Source organism: Amaranthus tricolor, chromosome 12, assembly GCF_026212465.1.
Source record: "Amaranthus tricolor cultivar Red isolate AtriRed21 chromosome 12, ASM2621246v1, whole genome shotgun sequence".
NCBI classification, from domain to species: domain Eukaryota; kingdom Viridiplantae; phylum Streptophyta; class Magnoliopsida; order Caryophyllales; family Amaranthaceae; genus Amaranthus; species Amaranthus tricolor.
The window spans coordinates 4,800,999-4,825,819 of NC_080058.1; the positions used below are offsets into that span (position 1 = coordinate 4,800,999).

The 24,821-nt window shown below is 36.7% G+C and overlaps 1 protein-coding gene, 1 long non-coding RNA gene and 1 other non-coding gene across 7 annotated transcripts; all 3 read right to left on the bottom strand.

The window, feature by feature from the left end:
- Positions 1 to 55: 55 nt before the first annotated feature.
- On the bottom strand, positions 56 to 7,966 carry LOC130828756 (serine/threonine-protein kinase Nek2-like). 3 transcript variants are annotated; one of them, XM_057694725.1, is made up of 15 exons: positions 7,766 to 7,966; positions 6,933 to 7,089; positions 6,754 to 6,820; positions 6,053 to 6,118; positions 4,892 to 4,938; positions 4,758 to 4,803; positions 4,571 to 4,651; positions 4,423 to 4,465; positions 4,250 to 4,299; positions 4,082 to 4,163; positions 3,941 to 3,990; positions 2,908 to 2,981; positions 2,182 to 2,233; positions 1,288 to 1,695; positions 56 to 1,124 (listed from the first exon to the last, which is right to left on the bottom strand). In XM_057694725.1, exons 2-15 carry the CDS (start codon positions 7,016 to 7,018, stop codon positions 453 to 455), a joined length of 1,824 nt encoding a protein of 607 aa, XP_057550708.1. In that variant the 5' UTR covers positions 7,019 to 7,089; positions 7,766 to 7,966; the 3' UTR covers positions 56 to 452. The 3 variants fall into 3 exon arrangements, with proteins under 3 accessions (XP_057550708.1, XP_057550710.1, XP_057550709.1); XM_057694727.1 differs by lacking the exons at positions 4,892 to 4,938; positions 6,933 to 7,089; positions 7,766 to 7,966 and having other exon boundaries at positions 135 to 1,124; positions 6,754 to 6,771; XM_057694726.1 differs by lacking the exons at positions 6,053 to 6,118; positions 6,754 to 6,820; positions 6,933 to 7,089; positions 7,766 to 7,966 and having other exon boundaries at positions 135 to 1,124; positions 4,758 to 4,798.
- Positions 7,967 to 8,919: 953 nt separating this feature from the next.
- LOC130797160 (uncharacterized) lies at positions 8,920 to 11,468 on the bottom strand. 3 transcript variants are annotated; one of them, XR_009038791.1, is made up of 4 exons: positions 11,118 to 11,466; positions 9,588 to 10,945; positions 9,328 to 9,391; positions 8,951 to 9,178 (listed from the first exon to the last, which is right to left on the bottom strand). It is a non-coding gene; the product is annotated as an uncharacterized LOC130797160 (long non-coding RNA). The 3 variants fall into 3 exon arrangements; XR_009038790.1 differs by having other exon boundaries at positions 8,920 to 9,178; positions 9,588 to 11,468; XR_009038789.1 differs by having other exon boundaries at positions 8,950 to 9,178; positions 9,328 to 10,945; positions 11,118 to 11,467.
- A 6,471-nt stretch (positions 11,469 to 17,939) lies between these two features.
- LOC130797379 (small nucleolar RNA R71) lies at positions 17,940 to 18,047 on the bottom strand. The gene has a single exon (XR_009038847.1). It is a non-coding gene; the product is annotated as a small nucleolar RNA R71 (small nucleolar RNA).
- Positions 18,048 to 24,821: the final 6,774 nt, after the last annotated feature.

Below are 24,821 nucleotides of genomic sequence, written 5' to 3' on the forward strand. Positions count from 1 at the left end.
GGTGCATTTTCAAAGGAACAGAGAATAATTGTCTGAGAAACGCAGAAGTGTCAAATCAAAAGAAAACTATATGTACTATTGAATTTGAACATTACAGCAAAAAGTGCTGAATTTTAACCATTCAGATAATGACAAATAAAAAAGAATTGTATAATATATAAGAAAGAATAATCAAGTTTGTTAAGAGAATGGTTACAAATGAAGGTAATACACAGCAACTAAGCTGGAAAAAGAACAAGTTAAATGTCAATTTCTGGCAGGACAATTTAGATAAATGATCACCTATCATCAACAAAATACTTGGTCAATTCTAGGAGCTGGTACTGGGAGTGTCAAAATTATTAACAGATGAAAAGGATTAATAACCTGTCAACAAGAATTATCATCAGCAGCAACAATGTTGATGAAACCAAGGTTGACAAAACCAATCAAAGTAGCAAACAACGGCTAAGCTAGCTTTCCGGCTTGACAGAAGTTTCTTTAAAACTTTTCGACAACCAGATAGCAGTTTCCCTAGGCGAAACTTTCTCGGGTCCAAATGGTTTCAACAACACATTGAGTTCGTCAAACCTCTCTTGTTGTAGCAACTTGGCGCTAAACTCGAGCAATCCTTCCAATGCTTCAGCCCTCTGTTGATATGAGGATGTATCAAATCGACGATGACGGAGATCCGATGAATCTTGGCTTGAAGCACCAGCAGTAGCATTTTGATCCGAGAAATTACCATTTTTATCTTTTCCTTGTACTTTGTTATCCCGAATACTCTTCCACATTATGTCGAGGTTTTTCTTGGGAAATCCTGTATCACAAAATTGAACGGAGAATTTGTCCTTGGTGATGGAACAGTCAGCATATACCGGAGATGAGGAGCCCTGTCTAGAGACCATTGAACTCCTTTGGTTTAGAAAGAATGGCTCCACAAAGGACGCTAGTGGGAATTCTGCTATCTTGTCAATGCGAGGTGAGTTGACAGAAATATCGGGAGAATTGATTCGTTTTAGGATGTCCACTGTTGGCCTGCAAGGAAATTCCTGATTTCTCCCTCTATTTGCTAATGGCATTGACGCTCTACGAGTGCGGTTTGCAGAGACAGATCGTTTCACAGGAGTACTTGAAGGGGGCGGCTGCAAATGTTTAAATGACAAAAAAAAATCAGCTAAATATTGAACAGGTGATGATGTTTCACGATGATAAGTACAATAATGCTGTTTAAACATTGAACATAGAGCCTGTAACTTTGCCAATCTTCGTTTCACATATCTTGACGGTTCACACATCAAAACTTACCGATCCTCGATATCTTGACGGTTCCGGTCGTCTTTTAGGAGTACCAAATGTTTTAGCTCGAGTTAATTTGGGCTTCCTTGCAACATCTGAAGCTTTTGTTGGTGCATCTTTGATAGCAGCAGCCCTTGCAAAAGGATCTAGAGCCTTTAACTTTGCCAATCTTCGTTCCAGATCAGACAAAGTAGGTTTTATTCTGTCATCAGTGTAAAAAGAATCAAGCTCGGCTTCTGAAATACTGGGATCTACAGTTCTTTCATCTTCTGCATCAGCTACTGTTGCTTTATCGACACAATTAGAATCAGTGTCATCCCAGTAGTCAGCTATTCCATCACACCTAGGATTGCTAGTTTGAAGATGAATTTTTTCAACGTATGGTTGAAGATGGGGATGTCTGAGCAACTCAGCAGCCTGTCGAAAGAAGCCAACTTCAGCTAAAACTTGAGAAAGAAGCTAAGAAATCAAATAAAAGTATGGACAAATGCTTAATGTACAAAAACTCTTGCAATTGCAGCACAGTATTTAGCAGTTGTCCCCAAATTAATAATAATCGATTACTTCTGACCTGTAGGGAGTATTAAGTATCAACCAAAATATATTGAAATGTTTCCTGTTTAGCTGTAAGCACACGAGTGACAGACTCAAATGTGGAGTCGAAGACCCACTCAAGTTTTACCAAGTACTTGTGCAGTGAGCTACTAAGGTACAGGTAACAATAACTAAAAGACAAAAAATAATGAATCAACGGGGATGCAAGTCTTGTTAAATCGGCAATGCAAAAATACTCTAATAGAATCAAATAATTTTAATTTAAAAGATACTTCTATATAGCAGCTTGAATTACTCAGCTTGCATACATTTGATATGAAGAGAAAACCTTCACTAGAAAATACTTACGCTAGGCCGAAGTTCTGGATTCTTCCTCAACAAGCTTTTAACAAGACCTCGACTGCAAACAAGGAATTGCAAAGATATTTTAGGGTGTCATCTGCTTCACCATAAGCAAACAATGGAAGTAAAGCCTTGCATGCAATAAAGAATCCTGAAGAATTGTATGATACTACCGAATAACGGAATAAGTATACGAAGAGTCTAAGCCACGATTAGAATATACTCCTCCATCCCCTTGAGTTTTCTACTTAAGGGATTGGCACAAATATTATGAGTAGTTTAGTTGAAAGAATAAGACAAAAAATGTGAATAGTGTAGAATCCATAGATGATATAAAAAAAGAACGAAATGTGTGGATGAAAAAAAAAAAGAAAGTGGGGGGACCATTTACATAATAGGAAATGTGTCAAATTAAGTGGGATAGACAAAAGTTAAAAATTGTAGCAAACAAAGCCCCCATATATCTCAACATAATTAACAGAAAGTTAAACTTTCAATAGCTTGCTAGAAACAGACTGGTAACACAATCGATGTAGGTGACAGTTGACACCACCGGAACCATTCCATTTCAGTCCCTAAAGGTACAATAGTTCTTCATAATATTATGATCAAAAGATTAGGATTTGGAGTAGTGGGGGAGGGGTGTAAAGATTCTCTCAAATGTAGCACACAATTTAATAATTATTTAGGTACAAGCATCCGCAAGTTATAATATGCAAGCAAAGGACTTACAAGGCCCCAGAATATTTGGTTGGAAGAGGTGCGACAGTTGACTTGCTAATTTTGCTGATGAGTGCTTGCATGTCCTGTGGCAGTAGGAGTACACAAATATATGAATCGATTTCAATCATTTAACAAACAGGGAAGGAAAGAAATAGATTAGGAAGAAAACTATACACAAAATTAAGATCAGTTATTGCCTGGAAAATTACTCTTATGGTCGAATTTTAAAATTTACGTCAAATAAATTTTTCTCTTCTACAGTTAATGTTTCAAAGAAAACAAGTTTGATTGAATAAGGCTGTTTTTTGGAACATAGAAGTATAAGCTTGGTTCAAGAAAATCAACAACAATGGTTCCAAGTTCAGCACAAAAAAGGGAGCATAAAGTTAATATGGACCTTCACACCAAAACAAAAATCTAATAGCATAAGTTGCTATACTTTACAAACTCCAAAATCATGTAAGACATGAAGTCTGATCATACAGTTTGTCGGTGAACTTGCAAGAATTGCTAAAAGCTCATAGAAGCAATATGCTGCTGGACTTGAAGGCTCTCTTCATCCTTTACCAAGCCATTACATTTTTCACTCCACTAAGCTGTGCAAGAAGATTTTGCAATCATAGATAGAACTATCTAAAGTGGTCAGCCAACTTCAAACATACAATTATGAGCTTAGTTTTGAAGAGAAGAGACCCGACACAGCCATTGTTGATTTAGATGCCCCAGCATCCAAGACCATTAGTAAGAAGAGATTTAAAATACAATGCCAACGATGTCAAACCAGTACAACAGCTTAAAAATTGTCCATAAGAAAGTGCTTTATGACAGAAAAATTTCACCTTCCGTCTCAAATTAGTTGATATGTAAAGTTTAACGTTTTTGGTTTCAGGGTTGGATGGGATCATGAGAATGGATTAAATTGTTGGTTTTTTAATCGAAATCATGTTGAGTAGAGTAAATTAAGTTAGAATTGTAGGGTTGACTTAGTAAAGCTTATTATCAAAAGGAAATATTGCAACAAAATCAAAAAAGCAAGACTTACAAAAGCTTTAAATGCAGGTTTGAGGGCAGCCATTTCATATATACAGCAACCTGAACATATAGAAAGAAAATGAAATGAACATTTGAGAAACTGATAAAAACTTCTAAATTGATGAAGACTGCTATATCATAAATGACTGACCCAATGACCAAATATCTGATTTTGAGCCATAAGGTATGTCAGCTAGAAGCTCAGGACACATGTAGCTGGGAGTCCCAACAACCTGAATAATATATAATTTGAAAAATAAGACAATCTACAACACCATACACAAATTGTAGCAAGTGAGGTTGATGAGCCAAAACTTACAGAGGATGCAAGATCATCCGAAGTCAGCATCTTAGCAAGACCAAAATCACCTGCATTCAAAAATTAAGAATTGTCACGGTTTATCCACTCTGAAAACAGGAAGAGAAAGCTAACTTTACTGAGTAGCTTCAACAAGTGAAAAAGGGAGGGGGATACCAATCAAATGATATTACCAAGTCGTATGTCTTTCTCCTTCGTCAAGAATATATTTGAACACTGAAGTAGCCAAAGAATGAGAGATCAGTGCTAAAGAATGCCATTAGTAAATAAACAGCTTGACAAAAAAAGGGAAATTTCTAACATAATCATACAATTACTGACCTTTACATCACGATGAAGAATATGGTTCCCATGCAAGTAGTCAAGAGCCATTAGCAGTTGAACAAGCCATTTACAGAGATTCTACACGCATTTAAAACAAATTCAGTGTTAAGGGAACAAAGTGCAGTGTGCTTCGACATTTTAGTAACAATGAAAAAGAACAAATAATAACAGGTAAAACTAAAACCTCTTCAGAAAAATGGACACCATTTGCGCGCTTTACAGCTCCTGCCCTAAAGAAGACAAGTTAGCATAAGATGTTAATGCAAAGAAATACAACCCAGTGTCAATTATATACTTTCGATCATCCAAGAAACTTACATGTCACCTGCTTCACAGTACCCGATGATTATGCATACATAGCAACCCTGATAATAATCCGTCAACATGATCAATTTTAGGAAATTGGGTGTAGTTTTTAGATCAATTCTTATCAGTGTCTATAGATATAGCATACAAACACCTCCTAGAAAAATTATTAACTGATCAGAATAGAAAAGGAGCTAAGACATCAGATTCTTGCCTAATTCTTGTTCTCGTGATGGAGAGAAAACACATTAATGGATAAAACATTAGTTCTATACCCCTGACCAGCTCTTCCTAAGAGAGAGAATTAAAGTTTCAGTGCAGTACTTACTCTTAACACAGTAATTGTAAAACTTGCAAAATACTCATACTGAAAATTGTTTTTAGTCTGCATTTAGTTACACCTATCGCATCAGAAACACAGAACTCGAACTTGCTAAAGAAGCTACACAATGATGCTTAAGAGAATGTTAGAATAACATTTAAGGAATGAAAGAAATGGAAGGGAAGGGAAGAAAAGGTAGGCATGGGAAGAAGGATGAATTGTCCTTCCAAATCTCCATTATTGAAAAGAAAATGTGAAACAGTTCTTCCTTCAAGTTTCCTCTCCATCATTTCCCCTCTCTCTCCTTTCGGAATCCAAATGAAGGATATGACACCACTCTATTTCCCTTCACTTTCTTTCCATCTACTTCCTCCCACCAAACCATGGCATTAAGTTTCAGATCCTTGACCTATTTTATACCTGACCATCAATGCAGAATCTCGTAATTAATCAGTTTTGAAACTCAAGACCCCAACTTGTTATGTAAGCTCCACGAGCCTCAAACCACCAAAAGACAGCAATTTTTTTCACTATTTGAATTCTAAAGCACCCTCAACCCTTTTACGTCACCATCATTTATTTCTACTTCTAGGGAACCCATACATTGAATCCATCATTGTCCAACTCATGCATCTATCTCCCTACCTCAGACACCATACAATCATTGGTGGTACATACTTTCAAAGCTAGTTTGTAAAGATCATAGAAGTGCACAGACAAAGTTGGCAAGTCCACTTGCAAGATCAGGTTGGCAACAATATTCACATTCCTCAGTCTCTTTTGCACAAACAAAACAAGGCATGCTACCTACCAACTGAAATAACATGAAAGACGCATACTATTATGCTCACCTTCTCAACCCATGAATCTTTGTACTCGACAATAAATGGATGTCGTATCTTACGAATGAGCTCCATCTGGAAGGTATAAAACAAGTAGTTAGAGCTTAGAGGTACAGATATACTTCGTAATTGGAGTTACACTGAAGAATTTACAGCATTTTCCACATAAACCAATTACAAACACAAAATTAATGTCCTAAATTGAGCTTAAGTGAAACTTACCCGTCTGAAGTAGAGTCTTCTATTTCCAAATTTCTAAGCATGCTCAAATAATCAATGTATGAAATTTTAAACATCTAATTCGAAAATTCTTCTTTTTTTGGTTGTGAAACAGCTAAAACCCACACATTTAGTCTTAAGTCAAAAGGCAAAGAAGTGAAGAACACTTAAAAATTACAGATAAAAGGTGAAGCGAGAACGAACAGGAGTCCAGCCCTTATCATATGGAGCATGATACATTGTTTCAATAAGTTATATAACTTTTAGATAAATGAAAACAAGAGAAACCAATTCATAATGCATTAAAATTGCTTTCACAAGTATTACGGCATTCATAAGAAAACAATACACAACTAAAACATAAGAACACTTGAAAAAATAAAACAATTGGAAAGCAGATATAATACATGCCAATGAGTTCATGAGCATCACCAAACACAAATTCTAAGCAAAAACCAAGATATCAACATGGGATAATACAAGATATAGACCTCCTGGTGAGCAGATCTTTTGGTCCTTTCTGTTTGGCGAGCTAGCCGGATTTTTTTCAGCACATACCTATAATTAAAGGTTAAACAATCAAAACCAGTAACAACACATCATGCCTAATATCTAATTCTAGGCAGGGCGCAAACAGCACAAAGACAGGAAGATACTAAATCTTCCTTACTTCTTCTTTTCATGCTTATGCCGCACAAGAAGAGCTGAACCAAAAGAACCCTTTCCGATTTGCTCCAAGACATCATACTGCTCCATCTTTAAATTTCCAACTACAACCTTTCCAACATATGGGTTCAGCACTATGTTGTACACATTCAAAATTCTGTCTGCACAGCACGTTTATAATTCAATATCAAGAAATATTCAAAGATAAGTCATTATAAAAATTTCCAGAGAAAGCTGACTGAAACAATATGGATAATGACTTTAAACTAAGACCACAAGATCAATAAATCACACAAAAAACAATTAAAATAACTAACAGCATATTCAACTTATGTAGCGCAAGAAATTTTCTTTGACCAAGTCATCATTTCCAAATCTCAATTTCTTAAAAATTTTCAAGACAAACAGTATGAAATTAAATAAAATTAGTTGCATTCAAAAGACATTTCAATCACATTAATTAGAAAACCACTAGCTAATAGCGATACCTTCTACATGATAAAGTGATATCTATCAAACAAGAAACAGTTGAACTGAGAAATCTACACAAATCAAGAAATGGACAAAAGACGAATCAAAAAAATGGATATAAAATAACCAAAACAGCAAATTAAAGAACTACCAGAAATTTAACTAAAATAGAATTCAAGTAAGAAAACAGAAAGAAATTAAATTAAAGCAACTAAAGGTACGTAGAATTACAACAAACAAGTGGGATAGTGGATACTACACTAGATTCCACATTCACATTATAATTTCTGAAAACTACATTTTCACTAAATTGTAGCATACACTCAACAAACAAGTTGATCGAGAGTAAAATAAAGATATTATTACCTCAAAGAGGAAATCAATAGTCGATCGGAGAATGAGAGGAAGTGACAATAGCAGAAATCAAGAGTAAGGGAGAGGAAATAAGTGGTCCGCCATTAATGGAGAAGAGAGGAGAGAGGAGAGAGGAGAGAGGAAGATGGGGAGGAAATCCAAGAAAAGGGAAGGAGGAGGCAACACTAAAAAACAAATTAAGCCTAGACAATAATGGCAAAGACCAACATATATATTTATATACTTTTTCTTATCTATATCTATCTATACTTAATATACCTAAACAAAATCAAAAGAGTATCTTATCGACAAGCGTCAAGCTATAGTTGAAAATTTTTCCCGCTTAAATAATCTAGTTATAATAGTCAATTTCATCATTAATTCAAGTAATAGCATAAATCTTATATTTAGACATATACCGTAAAATAATATCAATCAATTAAATAATTTGAAGGAATATTATAAAAATGATATAAAAATATAAAAGAAAAAATATTAGCTAATATGGTAAGGAAATAATAGAAATATTAAAGCTTTACTCGCATATTTTGAAAAATAGCAACTAATAAGATAATGAAAAATACCATGCTAATTTAGGAAAACAAAGAGCCAATATTCAATTCTAACCTATGAAATTAGTTTTATTTGACAAAGTTTAATGAGTTTGTCATTTATTATTTTTCAACTATTTTATTATATTGTATGATAAGTGATTCAAATTAAAAAAAATTGGTTTTTCATATAAAAATAAATGTTGAATGTTGTCACGATATATATAATGTCGTATTACATAATTTATATCTTCAAAAGGTGTCACTACAAAAAAAGTTGCATTTTCCCACGCTTAGAAAGGTTATTTCCCACGCTTCTTTGTGAGGCTAAATTAATTCTCCACGTTTAATCAAGTGTGGGTTAATAAGCGTGGATAAATCCACATTCAGTCACGCTTATAAGTGTGGGGAAATGTACTTTCAGCTAACTTATAAGCGCGGGGACATTATCCTCACCTATAGGCGTAGGGAAATCAATTACATTTCTTTTGATTTCTAAACTGTATTTTCATACTTATAAGCGTGGGTAATGTAAATGGCAACTACTTTTAAAACTAATTTTGGCGGAAAAATTTATAATATTAATTTTTTTATAGTAATAATAATAATAATAATAATAAATTAATATCAATAATTAAAAAAATGGAGTCCAAATATAGATAATGCATATGTTTTCATTTCAAAACATAAATATATATAAATATATATTAAGTTCACAAATTGTCAATCGTAACAAATAAAATATCTAAAAATATTGTTGTCATGATTTTACAATACAAAACTAAAAACTAATGTAAAACGTCTTCATTTATAACTGCTTTTGAATGCTTGTATCTAGTACTTGTGATTGTTGTACACGTTCCTTGGTGGCCACCTAAACACAGAGTAATATTTTATTTTTTTTAGTTTCGTTAGAAAGTGTATATATATATATATATATATATATATATATATATATATATATATATATATATATATATATACCTACAACAGTAAATATGAATGAAACTTGTTTTTCTATACTTTGTAATTTGACGCACAACTTATCTAGCATTTGTACATTAGCTCCTTTGCTCTCGCTCATTGCCTGAAGTTATAAAATAAAGATTAAAGAATCATCAATGCAAATAAAGTAATTACGAAATGTGATAAATGTTACATGATATATCATGCCAAGTAGAAAAAAAAAGTATAAGTTGACTATTCAGATTTAGGGATTCATAAGTTCAAATTACACATGTTTGTATGAATTTCAATTGAGAAAAAAAGAACTATAAAAACACCTGCAGGCTGCAACAATTTAAGTTTGTTCTGGAGTTTATGTTAGAAACATATTCCAAAAGCAAGCCACCAAGAAACCGGGTGTATCTAAGAGAACATACAAGATGACATTCGTTGGATGAAGTAAGCACAACAGTAGAAGAATGAATCTGTAATTCAGTTTCTAAGCATGGTGTCAACAACACCAATGGCCTCAAATACGTTTGTTTTAAGATCTTGATTCCTGAAAATTAAGGAATATCATCAAGGATGTTTCTAATCATAATTGAAAGCACAACATACTCCTAGCCCCTAGGCTAAACAACAAAATTCTAGTGTTGCATTTAGTTATCATCTCTATTCTCTACCTTCTGTTTGAGACTTTACTTAACTAGCCATGTAAATCCTGATGCAGGGCATGCTCTTAACCACTCAGAACGAATGTACTCAATGGAAGCTGATGAGGAAGGCACCACAATTAACCCTACTAATGGTGACAAAGGTGGCCTACAACTCTTAATTGATGACATGTTATGTTTTCCTATCTTTCAAAACTAATTTTGATAGATAACAGCCCAACTATTCTAGTCACTTCAATATGTAGGTTTATATTTTACAATTGATGTTCAAATCACAAAACTTACTGTAAACAGTTAATAGCCCACATTATTGATTATCTAAATGTACTTGATAACGAAACTGAGCACAATAGCAGAGAATAAAGGGCCAACGCAAACCTGACCAAATCGGGTAAATATGAGCATAATTTTTTATTTCTAGCTCCCAAAAACACTTTAAAAATAATAGTGCATACCCACACTTCATTGTGAAACTGCTCACAGCAGCACAGGAGGACGCAGCTCCAACCTCATTGAAAGCAAATTGCAGCACATGAGCAGATTGTTTTACAATTAAAATGAATCGTTAGGGAAGGCTACATAGTGATAAACTATCACAGAGAAACAATTATCCATTCAACCAAAAGAATCAATAATGATCTTGGTACAAAACGTAAAAGAACAGTGGACGCTTGGAATCATGAACATGACTTCAACTGCACAAAAGCCTCACAAAAGAGACCGAGCCAAGTAGATCGGATTAATCCTTCAAAACCTTTTGAATTCTTTTTCTCTGGACCTTGTGTGAATAAGCAAAGCCATAACTGTTCACTATAGTCAATGAAAGGATAGTAAAAGAAAGGGGAGACTCCTTCAAACCCTAAAAATTAAAACCCATGTTTAAAAACCAATTACTGATTGATCTGAACAATAGTCTTTGCATACAAACTCTCCTTGTTTTCCTTTGTTTCACGTACAAATATCAATAGGGTTCCATGAATCAACAAACATATTGTGAAGAAACAATTTGAGTCAATCTGAACCTGAAATATCAATAGGGTTCTATGAAACAACAAACTTAATTTCCTCTCAATTTGAACACCCACTTGAAAAAAGTAGCAAAACCCTTGATAAAAATTAGGATTTAACAGCAAAATTGAACAGAAAGAGGAGGGTTTAACAGCAAAATTGAACAGAAAGAGAATAAATTCAAACCTTAGCAAAGATGATTTGCAAGAATCTTCGATTGGTTTCCATTTTCATTACCTGATTCTAAGTTTCTTTGCTCCATAATTTCGCAATCAGAACCTCAAATTAGGGTTGAACGCAACGAAAAATAATGTGGGAAAAAAATAAGGAAGAAGGAGGTGAAGATCGGGGATAATTTCGCTCGATTATTTCGCACAAAGGGAAAATAGAGATATAGGAGTGTGGAAAGATGAGGGAGCAGCAATGACATTGAGGACAAGGCGTGAAAATAGCAGTTAAGGATTTAAGTTTTTGCTTTTACATTTGCTCTTACCCACGCATAAAAGTGTGGTTATTTTCCCACGCTTAGTAAGCGTGGGTAGATGCGTCTCAATCGTCATACATAACCTTCATTTAATTACTCAATTAGCAAAATTTTCCTACACTACTATATCCATCGATAATATTATCTATAAAATATCTTCCCTTATGTCATCAAAAATACACAAAATACTAATGAGTTAAAAAATTAAGATATTATATTAAATTAGTGTAAATCTTAATAGAGCCTTTAATTCTACAACCTTAGTAATTTACTGGATCACATGAAAAAAATTATATCACTAATACTCTATTGATATAAAGAAAATACAATTTTATTTGACCATTAATTTAAATTTACATAAAAGAAAAAGATTACTTAAATATTAATTACTTTTGTTGTGTTCTAAGTTTTTAAATTTTGTTTTAAGTTTCTAAATTATTGTTGTGTCAAACGTGTATTTTAACTTATTATATGATATCTATCTATCTATACTTACATATTAAAAGAGAAATTAAAAAAGTATCTTATTGACATGTGTCAAGCTATGGTTGAAATTTTTCCCACCTAATTGATCAGGTCATAATAGTCAATTGCATACTAAATTCAATTAATAGAATAAGTTTTATATTTAGACATATACCATACTAAAATATCAATCAATCAAATAATTTTAATGAAATTATAGAAGAATACTAAAGATTGAGTTGCACAATTTTGAAAATTATCAGCTAATAAGGTAAGGAAAAATATCATGTTAATTTAGGATAATAAAGTGCCAAGTAATCAATTCTAACCTATTTAATAAATTCTTTTGGAAAAATTTTAAGAGTTTGTCATTTGTCATTTTTCAACTATTTTATTAATATTGTATGATACGTGATTCAAACCAAAAAAAATATGTGTTTTTCATATAAAAAGAAATGTTGAATGTTGTCACGCTATATATAATGTCATATTAAATAATATATATCTTCAAAAGGTGTAAGTATTCTCAATCGTCGTACATACGTTTTATTTAATTACTCGATCAACAAAATTTTCCTACACTACTACATCTATCGAAAATATCATTTATAAAAGATCTTCCCTTAAATCATCAAAATTTACAAAAGCACTCAATATTTTAAAAAATTAAGATATTATATATTATATTATATATATATATATACAAAATTACACATAGAAGTATATATTCAAAAGATTTAATTGTGATTACTATAATACTCGACATTACATGCATAAGAAAATGCAAAGTGATATGTTTAATTTCTCTTACATGTCAAATATTATTTTCTCTATATTAATTATTGTAACACCCCAGAATTTCCGACCCCTTAACGAAATCAAAACCGTAAAGGACGGGAGAAAATTCGGGTGTTACATAAAAGAAAAAGGAAGAGAATTAAGATAAACGTTAAATATTAACTTTAAAAAGGTGAGTGGAAATTTTGGCAGCATCTCTTCTAAAAATCGAACATGCGGTAGAACAATTAGCACAATAAAACATTAAACTAATCTAAGACATCATTGCCTTTAAAATCTCACATAACAACGGGATGATTCGTCGTTGGCATCTCAAATCAACATGCCAAGCATGGATCGTGGTTCCAGTGTCGACGTTTGCGTTTTAAAAAGACTTAACTCCTTAAAACCATACAGAGTTATAAACTACGCAACAGAAATACAAATATACGAGGGAGGACACAAGGCCTCATAACAAAACATATACAACCAAAGTTTACAAAAGATAACCAAAGCTACAAAATCGAAAGATAGCGGTATGATACAGGTTATGCTTCGCCCTCATCACTCTCCCCCAATGCAATGCAATGTAAAAGAAATTCCAGCACCTGCTACGCCTGCCTATGATCCTCCTGCTGCTCGACATTAGACCAAAAGCCAATGTGTCATAGCAGGACAATCATAGAAAGTCATCAACAATCAAACATAAACACAAACACGTACACGTCAGTAACTAGCATCAAATATAATAAGGCCAACTACTAGATAGCATTATATCATAAAACAACATAAGATGATTTCAAAAAACGCAAGCACAAATAGTAACCGTTATCGGTCACTTATACTTCTTAATTTCATTACGTGCTTTCCAACCTGAACCATCTGTTCTTGGGTAGAATGCAGGTCTTCACACTCCTCTTTTCAAACATTAACTCTTGCAAAACACGTATAGTATCAACTCGACCAAGGCATTAATAGAATACCTAACACATGACCTTATAGAGCTTGTCTATCTTAAGGTAAGTGTGATCATAGTCTGTAATACCCTTGAGGTAACTTAACTTAGGCACACTTCTCACTAACATAAACTATTCTATCAATAAGTAGATGTTCTATCAATGAGTAAATATTCTATCAAAAAGTAAACTTTCTATCAATGTGTAAGCTTTCTATCAAAGAATGAACCTTCTATCATTAAATAACTTTCGATCAATGAATAAATTTTCTATCACTGAATAACTTTCTATCAGTGGATTCTTCTCTATTTCCTGGCATAGTGACACGGCCAAGGGCGTTATCGGCCATCCGGCGCCCATGGCAAAGTATGAGCTCATGCCCCCCTTCAGCTGACCTTCTCGGGTCCTACCTTCGGGAAAAACTAACACACTGGGGTTCTAAACCAGTGAAGAGGCCACCATATTGGGGTTTGCAAGGCCCGCATGGTAACACCTCGGTCAAGGGGCGATATCGGCCATCTGGGCCTCTGGCGCCCAGTGACCCAAGCATGCTCATACCTCCCTTACGGTGGTCCCGTTGAACCTCACCTAGGAGATTACTAAATCAACCGGACATAATTCAGTTGAGTCACACCAGCTAATCATAATCTAATACTTTATCAGATGGGAATAACTTTCACTTTCGACTAATAATGAGTGCCCTGGGATAGCAGCACGCCAAAACCCATTGAGCCACTCATCAAAATATGAAATTTACCTCTAAAGGAGTCATTCTAACTTCAAGTAAGGCATAATCCAATTCTTAAATAGATAAGGGGGTAGTTCTCGCCCTCTATTAACACTCTCATTCTCTAAAATATTCTAAGCGCAAGAATTTCATAGTCGATAGCTCTTCATATAAAGTGTACTCAGTCACTGGTACCTCATAGTTTCGATACAATGCATACTATCACAATAAACAATAATGTCTTAAAGCAAATTGCATATAAGGGTTAGTTACTGCTTGTACGTACCTGTAAGCGTCACTGCACGATCAAAAGTCACAAAATCACCCGACTAAGGCTCTACTGTCCTCTTACAAAATGGGCACCTTTATAAGTTATGAGTAGAACTAATAAGTTCCCTTATCTACTTTGCGATACCAACCTAAATACCAAAGTAACCGCTATCACCCATTCAACATGAGTCACGCACACAACTCATTCAATACAAGTCAAAATCATTAACTCAACACAACATAAGTCTTTCCATCAATTTAAAGTAGAAGTATGTGTGAATCGTTTCTTTACATTTTTGAGCATATCGGCTCGCGTTACCCAAAAACAACTAATCACAACTAAATCTTACAATTTTAATATAACATTAATATAATGATAAGGCAAATCTTAGAGTTATCATATCGGGATATCATTTGTTACATTCTCCGAAGCTATTAAGAACTATAGTCAAAACAACACAACAATTAACTTTAGCAACCATCGACGATAAGTTGACATTGTGCTCTTGGCTTACTAATATCATGTATCTATAACTTCAATAACAACCTAATAAGGGTATTTGTAATTCACAACAATCAAACCACAACAATTAGTAGCTATTATTCTCAATTTAATCAATCAAAATCACTTTCATAGTCAACTAACATCATCACCATCACTAATTATTCACAATAATAACTAATCGACCAAATCTTAAAACAACTTTTAAAGTTATTTAATCAATCTTCACCAAAATATAGTATAAAACACACATTATCAGTAATTTCATCTTTAAATCCAAGCCCTAATCGTTTTGTGTTCAAAGATAACATATTTAATTACTACCCATACTAAGATTCGAAGAAACTAATACAAAATCAACACACAACCCATAATTTCAAATAACACTTCAAACCCTAAGTCATAAACATGTTTAATTCATCAATCAAATTCTTACCCACAAAAAGATTCAATGAAATTAACACAAAACCAACATCAAACTCAATACACTTAATAAAACTCCAATTAAAACTAGAAATTAGTTAGAGAATAAAAGAGATGGCTTACAATGGAGGAACTAGAAAAGGAAAAGATTGTAGGTGGTTGTTGTGGAGGTGGAGGACCAAGATGGGGAGTTGGTGGCACTAGGGGCCGCCGGCTGCTGTGAGAGCAACATGCAGCCCTGGTCGCGGCTGGGAACAGGCGACACAGCCCACTACTGCTCGTGATTGTTCGTGGAGAGGAAGAGGGCCTGCCTTGCTTGGTGGCTGCTCACGGTGGAGGGAAAAAGGCAGGCTGCCTGATGGTGGTGAATGATGTGCGTGTTTTATATACTATTTCTTACCATGCCCCCATTGCATTTTCATAGCATTTCTCGCGTATTATGCTTCATTTTTCCATTGGTTTTTATACTTGGTTGGAGTGTTTGTTTCCCATCTGTTTTGTAGGAATAAAGCTCTAACTATGCCAGGAATCGACCCTCGGAGCGAGATTTGCAAGTTGAAAGGTCGTAAGCTACTCGAAGTATCAATTTTGTGCTGACAAAGACACGCACCCGGACGGGTTTCCACATACCCGGCCGGGTCAGCACCCAATACTTAGAAGATTTTTGAAGAGGCTTTTTGGCAGAAATGCTATCACACGGACCCGGACGGGTTTCCACAGACCCGGCCGGGTGAACCTCTCATACCCGGGCGGGTTTCCTCATACCCGGCCGGGTCTGTTCCCAAACTTAGAAAATTTTTGGTCTTTGAGATTTGGCTTTGCCTCGTACCCGGGCGGGTTTCCCCAAACCCGGTCGGGTCCAGCGGTTATTTTTGTAACTTCCGGTAACCTCCGATCTTTTTGGAAGGAGATATATATAGCATTGGAAGGGAATTTTAGGGCACGTTTCTTTCTCTTTTTTTTTTTTCTTTTCCTTAGGGTTTGGTATCAATGGGGATTTCTATTATTTCTTGCTTTGGAAGATTGTAAATCAACAATCGGAATTTGTAATTTTAATTATATTAAAGGTATTTCTTTCAATCCTAATTTCTTGTTCTCGTTTATCATCGTTATCTTTGCATGATTATCTCTCCATTAAGTTTAAATTTAATTTCCTCCATGAATTTCATTTTTGAATCTCTTGTTAGTTTTAATATGCTTAGTGAGTAGTTTTATTGCTAGGGCTTGGTGAAACTATGCAAAAAGTCATGATTTTTGTTTGATTTTAGGATTTAAACTTGGTTTGTCTAGGTGATTCAATTGATAGGTTTTGTATTGATTGCATGTTTGGCCAATTTGCAAGTTTTATTCACTCAATTCTATAAGCGAAAGTTGCGAGTTTGAGTGAAAGATTTCCTTCTTTGAACAGTTAAGCTTTAATCGCGATAGCTTCTTTTATTGTTTGATTGTCGAATTTGTTTGCGAGAGCAACACATTCCTTCGCCTATATTCATTCCTATCCCAATTATTGTTCATGAATCATGATCGATGCATAGTGAATCCTTCTTAGCCCTAGGTTTTTAATTATTGAATTTCATTCATCTCTTGTTTTTGCATTATATTAGATAAACAAAAAAAATCCAACATTTGATTGTTAGCGTTAGTGAACTTGGTTCAAATTGTGATTTTACTTGTCCTTCCACAGTGGTTCGACCCTACTTACCCAACTATACTAGTTAGGTGAATTAGGAATTATTTTTGGTAGCAAAACGACCTATCAAAAATTGGCGCCGTTGCCGGGGAGGGGCAACAGTTTTGCTTTTTGAATTTAGCGTTTGCTTTTGCTAACCCACTCGAGGAACAACTGTTCTTCGAGCGTATTTACGTTTGTTCTAGTGTTTTTGTGCATGACCAGGAGTACCAACAAGCAACCTTTGCTTTTTGATCCTGAGGTTGAGGCAACTGCTCGTAGAACACACGCAAGTGCAAAGAAAAGGAGAGCGGAGGCTCGTAAACAAGCTAAACAAGCCTCTCAATCTCTTGACATGGCGGCTCAGGCTCCCGAGAGAACTCTTAGGCAGTCTACACAGCCCAAGGCTAGCAATGTTACCGCGGGGATTAGGATGCCGACTACTAATGCTGGAAACTTTGACATCAAATCCCATGTTATGAATATGATCACAGGAAATCAGTTCTATGGTCTTGACAATGAAGAACCCGTTGATCATCTGCAGAAATTCCTTCAAGCATGTTCTCTACAAAAGATTACTGGGATGACTGACGACGAGCTCTACTTATACCTTTTTCGTTTCTCTTTGGCGGGCAAGGCTCAACGTTGGTATAACTCTCTTCCCAACACCATCACTACTTGGGCGCAATTGTCTGATGCTTTCTTAGTGAAGTATTATCCCGGTTATAAGACTCACGACTACAGAGTTAAGCTCTATAGTTTCTCACAAGATGCGGGGGAAACTTTTCATGATGCGTGGGAGAGATTCAAAGATTACCAATATATGTGCCCACATCACGGTATTGAGAAGGAATTTCTTATGCAATCATTTTATAATGGTCTTGATAATGAGACTAAGAGGATGGTAGATGGTGCGGCTGGCGGCTCTTTCATGAACAAACAAACTTCTGAGGCTATTTCACTCTTGGATACTCTTGCTGAAAATCAATGGAATAGCTCATCTAGGCGCGCAGCTCAAGCACCAAGGAAGGGGAAACATGAAGTTGAAACCTATTCCCTTCTATCATCACAAATTTCAGCTTTGAATGAGAAGATCGATGGGATGCGCATGAATGCTAATACATCTATGCCCGTCAATGCTATGGCTACCTCTAGCCAAGGTGGAGTTGCTTGTGATTATTGCGGTGTACATGGTCATTCTCTAATGGAGTGTTCTGTAAATCCCAATGGAGCTATGGGAGTGCCAGAGCAAGTCAATGCATTTCAAGCTCGTCCTCCTTTCAACAACAATAGCTACTATCCTGGAGTTCGAAATCATCCTAACTTGTCATATCGCAGCAATAATGTGTTAAATCCTCAACAACAACACTATCCACCACAAGCACCACAACAACAATATGGGCAACATCAGCAATATCAGCCCAATCAAGGACCACCCGGTTTCCAAAGGCCTCCTCAAGGCCATCAACAGCAGCAATTTCAGAACCAACAACCCCAATCCGAATTAGGGGAACTGAAAACCATGATGGCTCAAATGGCCAAACAGCTCGAGCAACTCAGTACTCATAATAAGATGCTTGAAACTCAAGTCGCTCAATTAGCTGCATCTAGCTCCTCTAGACAGGCTGGAGCATTACCTGGCCAACCCACTCAACCACATGGAAAGGAGACCGCCAATGCAATCACTACAAGAAGCGGGATGAGTTATGATAAGCCACCCATGCCTCAAGAGGGAGAGTCAAACTCGAAAGATGAGAGCACTTCTGAAACGATTACTAATGAAGCATCTTCTGAGGCAGTGCAAGAGAAGGAGAAAGCGAAAGATGAGGCATTGCAAGTGCCTCCCATCAAACTTCCTTTTCCCAACCGCCAAGTGAAGCACAAACTCGACAAGCAGTTCGGTAAGTTCTTGGAGGTAGTGAAGAATTTGCAGGTAACAGTTCCTTTTACTGAATTAATCACACAAGTGCCTGCTTATGCTAAATTCATGAAAGACATATTGACTAGGAAAAGAGCTTTTAGTGAAGTAGAAACAGTTGCTTTTACTGAACAATGCAGTGCTTTGCTACAAAATAAATCCCCTCCAAAACTGAAAGATCCTGGTAGTTTTTCCATCCCCTGTCACATTGGAACATTGTTTATTGATAAAGCTTTATGTGATTTAGGAGCTAGTGTCAGTGTGATGCCTTTTTCTGTCTGTTCTAAATTGAAAATGGGTGATCTAAAAGTTACTAACATTACTTTACAAATGGCCGACCGTTCTGTTAAATATCCTTTGGGTATTTTAGAGGACGTCCCTGTCAGGGTAGGTAAGTTTTATATTCCTGTTGATTTTGTTGTTCTTGACATGGAGGAAGATCGACAAATTCCTATTATTTTAGGAAGACCTTTCCTTCATACGGCAGGAGCAGTAATTGATGTGAAAAATGGTAGACTTACACTTTCTGTGGGGGACGACAATGTAACTTTCAATTTGAGCAATGCTTTGAAAAGTCCCATGCTTGAGGAAAAATGCTATGCTATTGATGTAGTTGATGTGATTTGTTATGATAACTTGCCCCTAACTCTTATGAAAGATCCTTTGGAGGCCGTTCTTTGTCTTGAATCTTCTATAGGTGATGCTAGCATTTGGAAGACTGAAGTTGATGCTATTGAACAAGCTCTTTGTAATGAAGAGCTTAGTCACAGCGAGAGCAAGAGAGTGCAGAGGTTAGTTCGGCCTATATGCCAAGTTGAAGTAAAGAAGCCTGAACTAAAACCTCTCCCTTCACATCTTAGGTATGTTTTTCTTGATGAGAAAGAGCTCCATCCTGTCATCGTCAGCACTACACTCAATGATGCCCAACTTTCCCAACTTTTGGATGTTCTGAAAACTCATAAGAAGGCCATTGGGTATAGTGTTGATGATTTGAAAGGTATTAGTCCCGACTTTTGCATGCATAGGATTCATTTAGAAGAAGGTCATAAGCCTTGTATTCAACCACAAAGGCGCTTAAACCCCAACATGCAAGAAGTAGTGAAAAGTGAGGTTTTGAAACTGCTTGACGCAGGCATTATTTTTCCTATAGCTGCATCTAAGTGGGTAAGTCCTGTGCAAGTGGTTCCAAAAAAGGGTGGGATGACTGTTGTTAAAAATGATAAAAATGAATTAATTCCCACTAGAACTGTCACTGGTTGGCGCATGTGCATTGATTACAGGAGACTGAATTTAGCTACTCATAAAGATCATTTCCCTCTCCCCTTCATTGATCAAATGCTTGAAAGGTTAGCTTGTCATAAATATTTTTGTTATTTGGATGGTTATTCTGGATTCTTCCAAATTTCCATTCATCCTGACGACCAAGAGAAGACAACATTCACTTGCCCTTATGGTACTTTTGCATATCGTAGAATGCCATTTGGGTTATGTAATGCACCAGCTACTTTCCAGCGTTGCATGATGAGCATTTTTTCTCATTTCATAGAGTCTATCATGGAAGTTTTTATGGATGACTTTAGTGTGTATGGTAGTTCTTTTGACTCTTGTTTGACTAATCTCACTAAAGTTTTGAAAAGATGTGAAGAATGTAATTTGGTTTTAAATTGGGAGAAGTGTCACTTTATGGTGACTGAAGGTGTGGTTCTTGGCCACATTGTTTCTGATAAGGGCATACAGGTAGATCGAGCCAAGGTACAGGTGATTGAGCAATTACCACCACCAGTCAATGTGAAAGGGGTAAGGAGTTTTCTTGGTCATGCGAGGTTTTACCGCCGCTTTATTCAAGATTTCTCTAAAATTGCTAAACCACTAACCCAACTTCTTCTTAAAGATGCGCCTTTTGACTTTACTGAGGAGTGTGTTGAGTCTTTTAACAGGATAAAGCAAGCTCTCATAACCGCACCCATCATTCGCCCTCCAGACTGGGAACTCCCGTTCGAGATTATGTGCGATGCTAGCGATTTTGCGGTTGGAGCTGTGCTCGGTCAAAGGAAGGACAAGGTCTTGCATGCCATTTATTATGCTAGCAAGACTTTGGATGAGGCTCAGGTCAACTACGCCACCACAGAGAAGGAACTCTTAGCTGTTGTTTATGCCTTAGAAAAATTTAGATCATATCTTCTTGGTTCTAAGGTTATTGTTTATACTGACCATGCAGCTTTAAAGTACCTTCTTGCTAAGAAGGAAGCCAAACCAAGGCTTATCAGGTGGATTCTCTTACTTCAAGAGTTCGATATTGAGATTCGTGATAAGAAAGGAGCAGAGAATGTAGTTGCAGACCACCTGTCGAGAATCAGGTATGACGATGGTAAGATCTCCTCCTCTATTGATGATTCGTTTCCTGACGATCAGTTGTTTGCGGTCACATCACAGGGTCCGTGGTTTGCAGATTATGCTAACTATGTGGTAGGCGGCATTTTGCCTCCTGATTTGTCCTACCAACAAAAGAAACGATTCCTACATGATGTTCGATATTATTTTTGGGATGATCCTTTTCTTTTCCGTGAGTGTGCAGATGGAATTTATCGCAGGTGCATTCCTGAATGGGAGGTCCATGGGATCCTCCAGCGCTGCCACAGCTCACCCTATGGGGGACATCATGGGCCAGATAAAACCGTTCGCAAGTTGAATGAATCGGGTTTCTTTTGGCCCACGATGTTCAAGGATGCTCAGTCATTTGTTATGTCATGTGATTCTTGTCAGAGGACCGGCAACATTTCGAGGCGGCATGAGATGCCCCAAACTGGTATTCTCGAGGTTGAAATTTTTGATGTTTGGGGTGTGGATTTCATGGGACCTTTCCCATCTTCTAATGGAAACTGCTACATTTTGGTCGCTGTTGATTATGTCTCTAAGTGGGTTGAAGCAGTCGCATCCCCCACCAATGATTCTAAAGTGGTCATAAGGCTTTTAAGCAAAGTTATATTTCCGAGATTTGGGGTTCCAAGAGCTCTCATTAGTGACGGTGGTTCGCATTTTCATGAACGAAAGTTGGATTCTCTTCTTAAGAAGTATGGGGTTTATCATCGTACTGGACTGGCATATCATCCCCAAACAAGCGGTCAAGTTGAGATTTCCAACCGCGAGATCAAATCTATACTCGAAAAGGTGGTTGCAAGGTCTAGGAAAGATTAAGGTATGAAGCTTGAAGACACGCTTTGGGCCTACAGAACAGCTTTCAAAACACCTATTGGCACTTCCCCATACCGGCTTGTGTACGGAAAATCCTGTCATCTTCCCGTCGAATTAGAGTACAAAGCTCATTGGGCAATTCGCGAGCTTAACATGGATAACAAGTTGGCGGGTGAGAAGAGACTTCTTCAACTTAATGAGTTGGATGAGTTTCGATTGTCCGCCTATGACAGTGCTCGAATTTACAAGGAGAAAACTAAGAAGTGGCATGATAAGAAGATCCTCCCAAGAGAGTTTGCAAAAGGAGATAAGGTGTTATTGTTCAATTCTCGACTCAAGCTCTTTCCTGGAAAGCTAAAGTCTAGATGGTCCGGTCCTTTCTTGGTTACTAGTGTGAATAAGTTCGGCTCCGTGGAATTGAAAAATGAGAAAGGTGACGTTTTCAAGGTTAATGGACAACGTTTAAAGCTTTACCATGAAGGAAGTGTGGTTGGAACGATGGAAGTTATCCACCTCCATCCTTCTTCCTCCTCTTGAGTTGGTCGAACAAGAGGGTCGTGCGGGACCTTAAAAACCAGCACTTGTCGGGAGGTAACCCGATTTGAGAGTTCACATTGTGTAAAAAAAAAAAAAAAAAAAAAAAAAAAAAGCAAAAGAAGAAAAAAGGAAAAAAAAAAAATAAAACACACGGACCCGCCCGGGTTTCTGGTGACCCGCCCAGGTTTTTCTCTCAGAACCGCCCGGGTTTGCTACCCACACCCGCCCGGGTATATCTTGACCCGCCCGGGTCCGCTCAATACCCCAACCATACTTTTTTATTTTTATTTTTTTCTTTCTTTTCTCTTTTTCCTTTCCCTCATTCACACTTCACTCACAACTTCATCTTCTTCCTCCATCACTTTCTCTCTCTTCCTCCATTACTCTCAACTTTCCTAAATCTCTTTCTTCAAATCTCCATTTTTCCTTCATCAAAAATACCTAAAAATTTCACCATCCTCTTCCTCTTCTCATTGTCTTTTCCATTCACTAATTTTTTTTCATCAATTCCTCCATTCCTTCAAATCTCCATCTTTTCACATTTCTCTTTTTATATTTTTATTTCTCACCCTCAAACTCCATTAGCAAAATTCCTACTACTCTCTTCTTACCCATTCCTTAATTCTCCCCATCCTCCCATCAATTTCAAAAAAAAAAAAAAAAAAAAAAAAAAAAAAAAAAAACAGGAGTGTAATGGCAAGCAAGCGGGCACGAGCTTCGGGGTCTACCTCACAACCTATCGTTCCAGCCATTGAGCGCGATGAGGATTTTCCCGACGTTATTTTCTGCAGTGAAGATCAGCGACAAAAATTTCAACATCTCAAAGGGCGCATTGTGTCATCTAAATGGATCGATCGTTCAGCACTCAAACGATTAGGTATACTCGAACCCACACGCGATTTATTTGCTTCTCTTGGTTTATCTACTTTGTTTAATGCATGTCATAATACTCATGAGCATCTTACCTTAGAATTTGTGAGTTCATTGTGGGAAGATATTAGTGATAGGAGCAAACCTAAGTTGCGGTTTCGGCTGCTCAACCGGAATTTTTCCTTGACCGTTTCGCAATTAGCTAAATGTTTTGGCCTCCCTACGGGAGGAGATTTGCGAATACCCCAAGGGGGTGAGGCATGTGATCTATTTCGCCGATTAACTGGTTTGACCAATGTTAACACGTCACACTTGCATATTAATCAAGTTCAACATCCATGTGTGCGTGTGTGTCTGAAATTCTTTAGTTCATGTTTGTTTGGTCGAGCCGATCATCACTCCGCTCGTAGTTTGGATTTAAACATCTTAGCTAGGTATTTCTTGGCGGGAAATACAGACATCAATATTAACATCCCTGTTTTCCTTTGGAAACACCTGTTATCCATTTCCCGCCATGCTATTTCTTCGAGCCAGGATGTTGTTATTGGGGGTTTGGTTACTCGCATCGCGACTAAATTTCAAATTCCTGATGATGAGGTTGTGAGTGCTGATTGTTTATTATCTTTACAGCACCTAGGTCAATGTGGTTATTTGGTGGAGGGTAGTCAGGGGGGTTTTCGGTGGAAAATTCATTCTCGTCCCCCGTTTTATATTGATATGCCGACAGAGGATTTACCATCTTTGGAGCCCAACCGGGCTCATTACTTATTTCCTGCGGCTTTCCCTGCTGAGTCCTCCGGAGCTCGTACGGGACCTCCGCTGGGACCATCCCCGGTGGCTCCCCAAGGGTACTCCCCTTTTGAACAGCTCATGATTGACAATTTCAATGCTATGCAATTATCTCAGCAGCAAATGGCCGCCCAATTGACCTCTTTGGACGCTCGATTCACTCACTTCGAGCTCCAATCCCAGGCTGCCTTTCGACCACTGCTTGATTACCATCATCAACAAGGTCATTTTCATGCCGACGTTCAGTATCCTGATTGGTATTCTCCCCCTCCTACCTATCAGGAGGATGACGATGATGATGAGCAGCAGGA

Bases quoted from the DNA above. Each gene is read 5' to 3' on its own strand.
- LOC130828756 (XM_057694725.1), bottom strand. From the start codon at position 7,018: ATGGAGCAGTATGATGTCTTGGAGCAAATCGGAAAGGGTTCTTTTGGT. The intron at 6,119-6,753 runs GTCTATATCTTG...TATACCTTCCAG, and splicing joins AAAGATCTGCTCACCAGGAG to ATGGAGCTCATTCGTAAGAT. The intron at 2,982-3,940 runs GTAAGTCTTGCT...CTACTGCCACAG, and splicing joins AACCTGCATTTAAAGCTTTT to GACATGCAAGCACTCATCAG.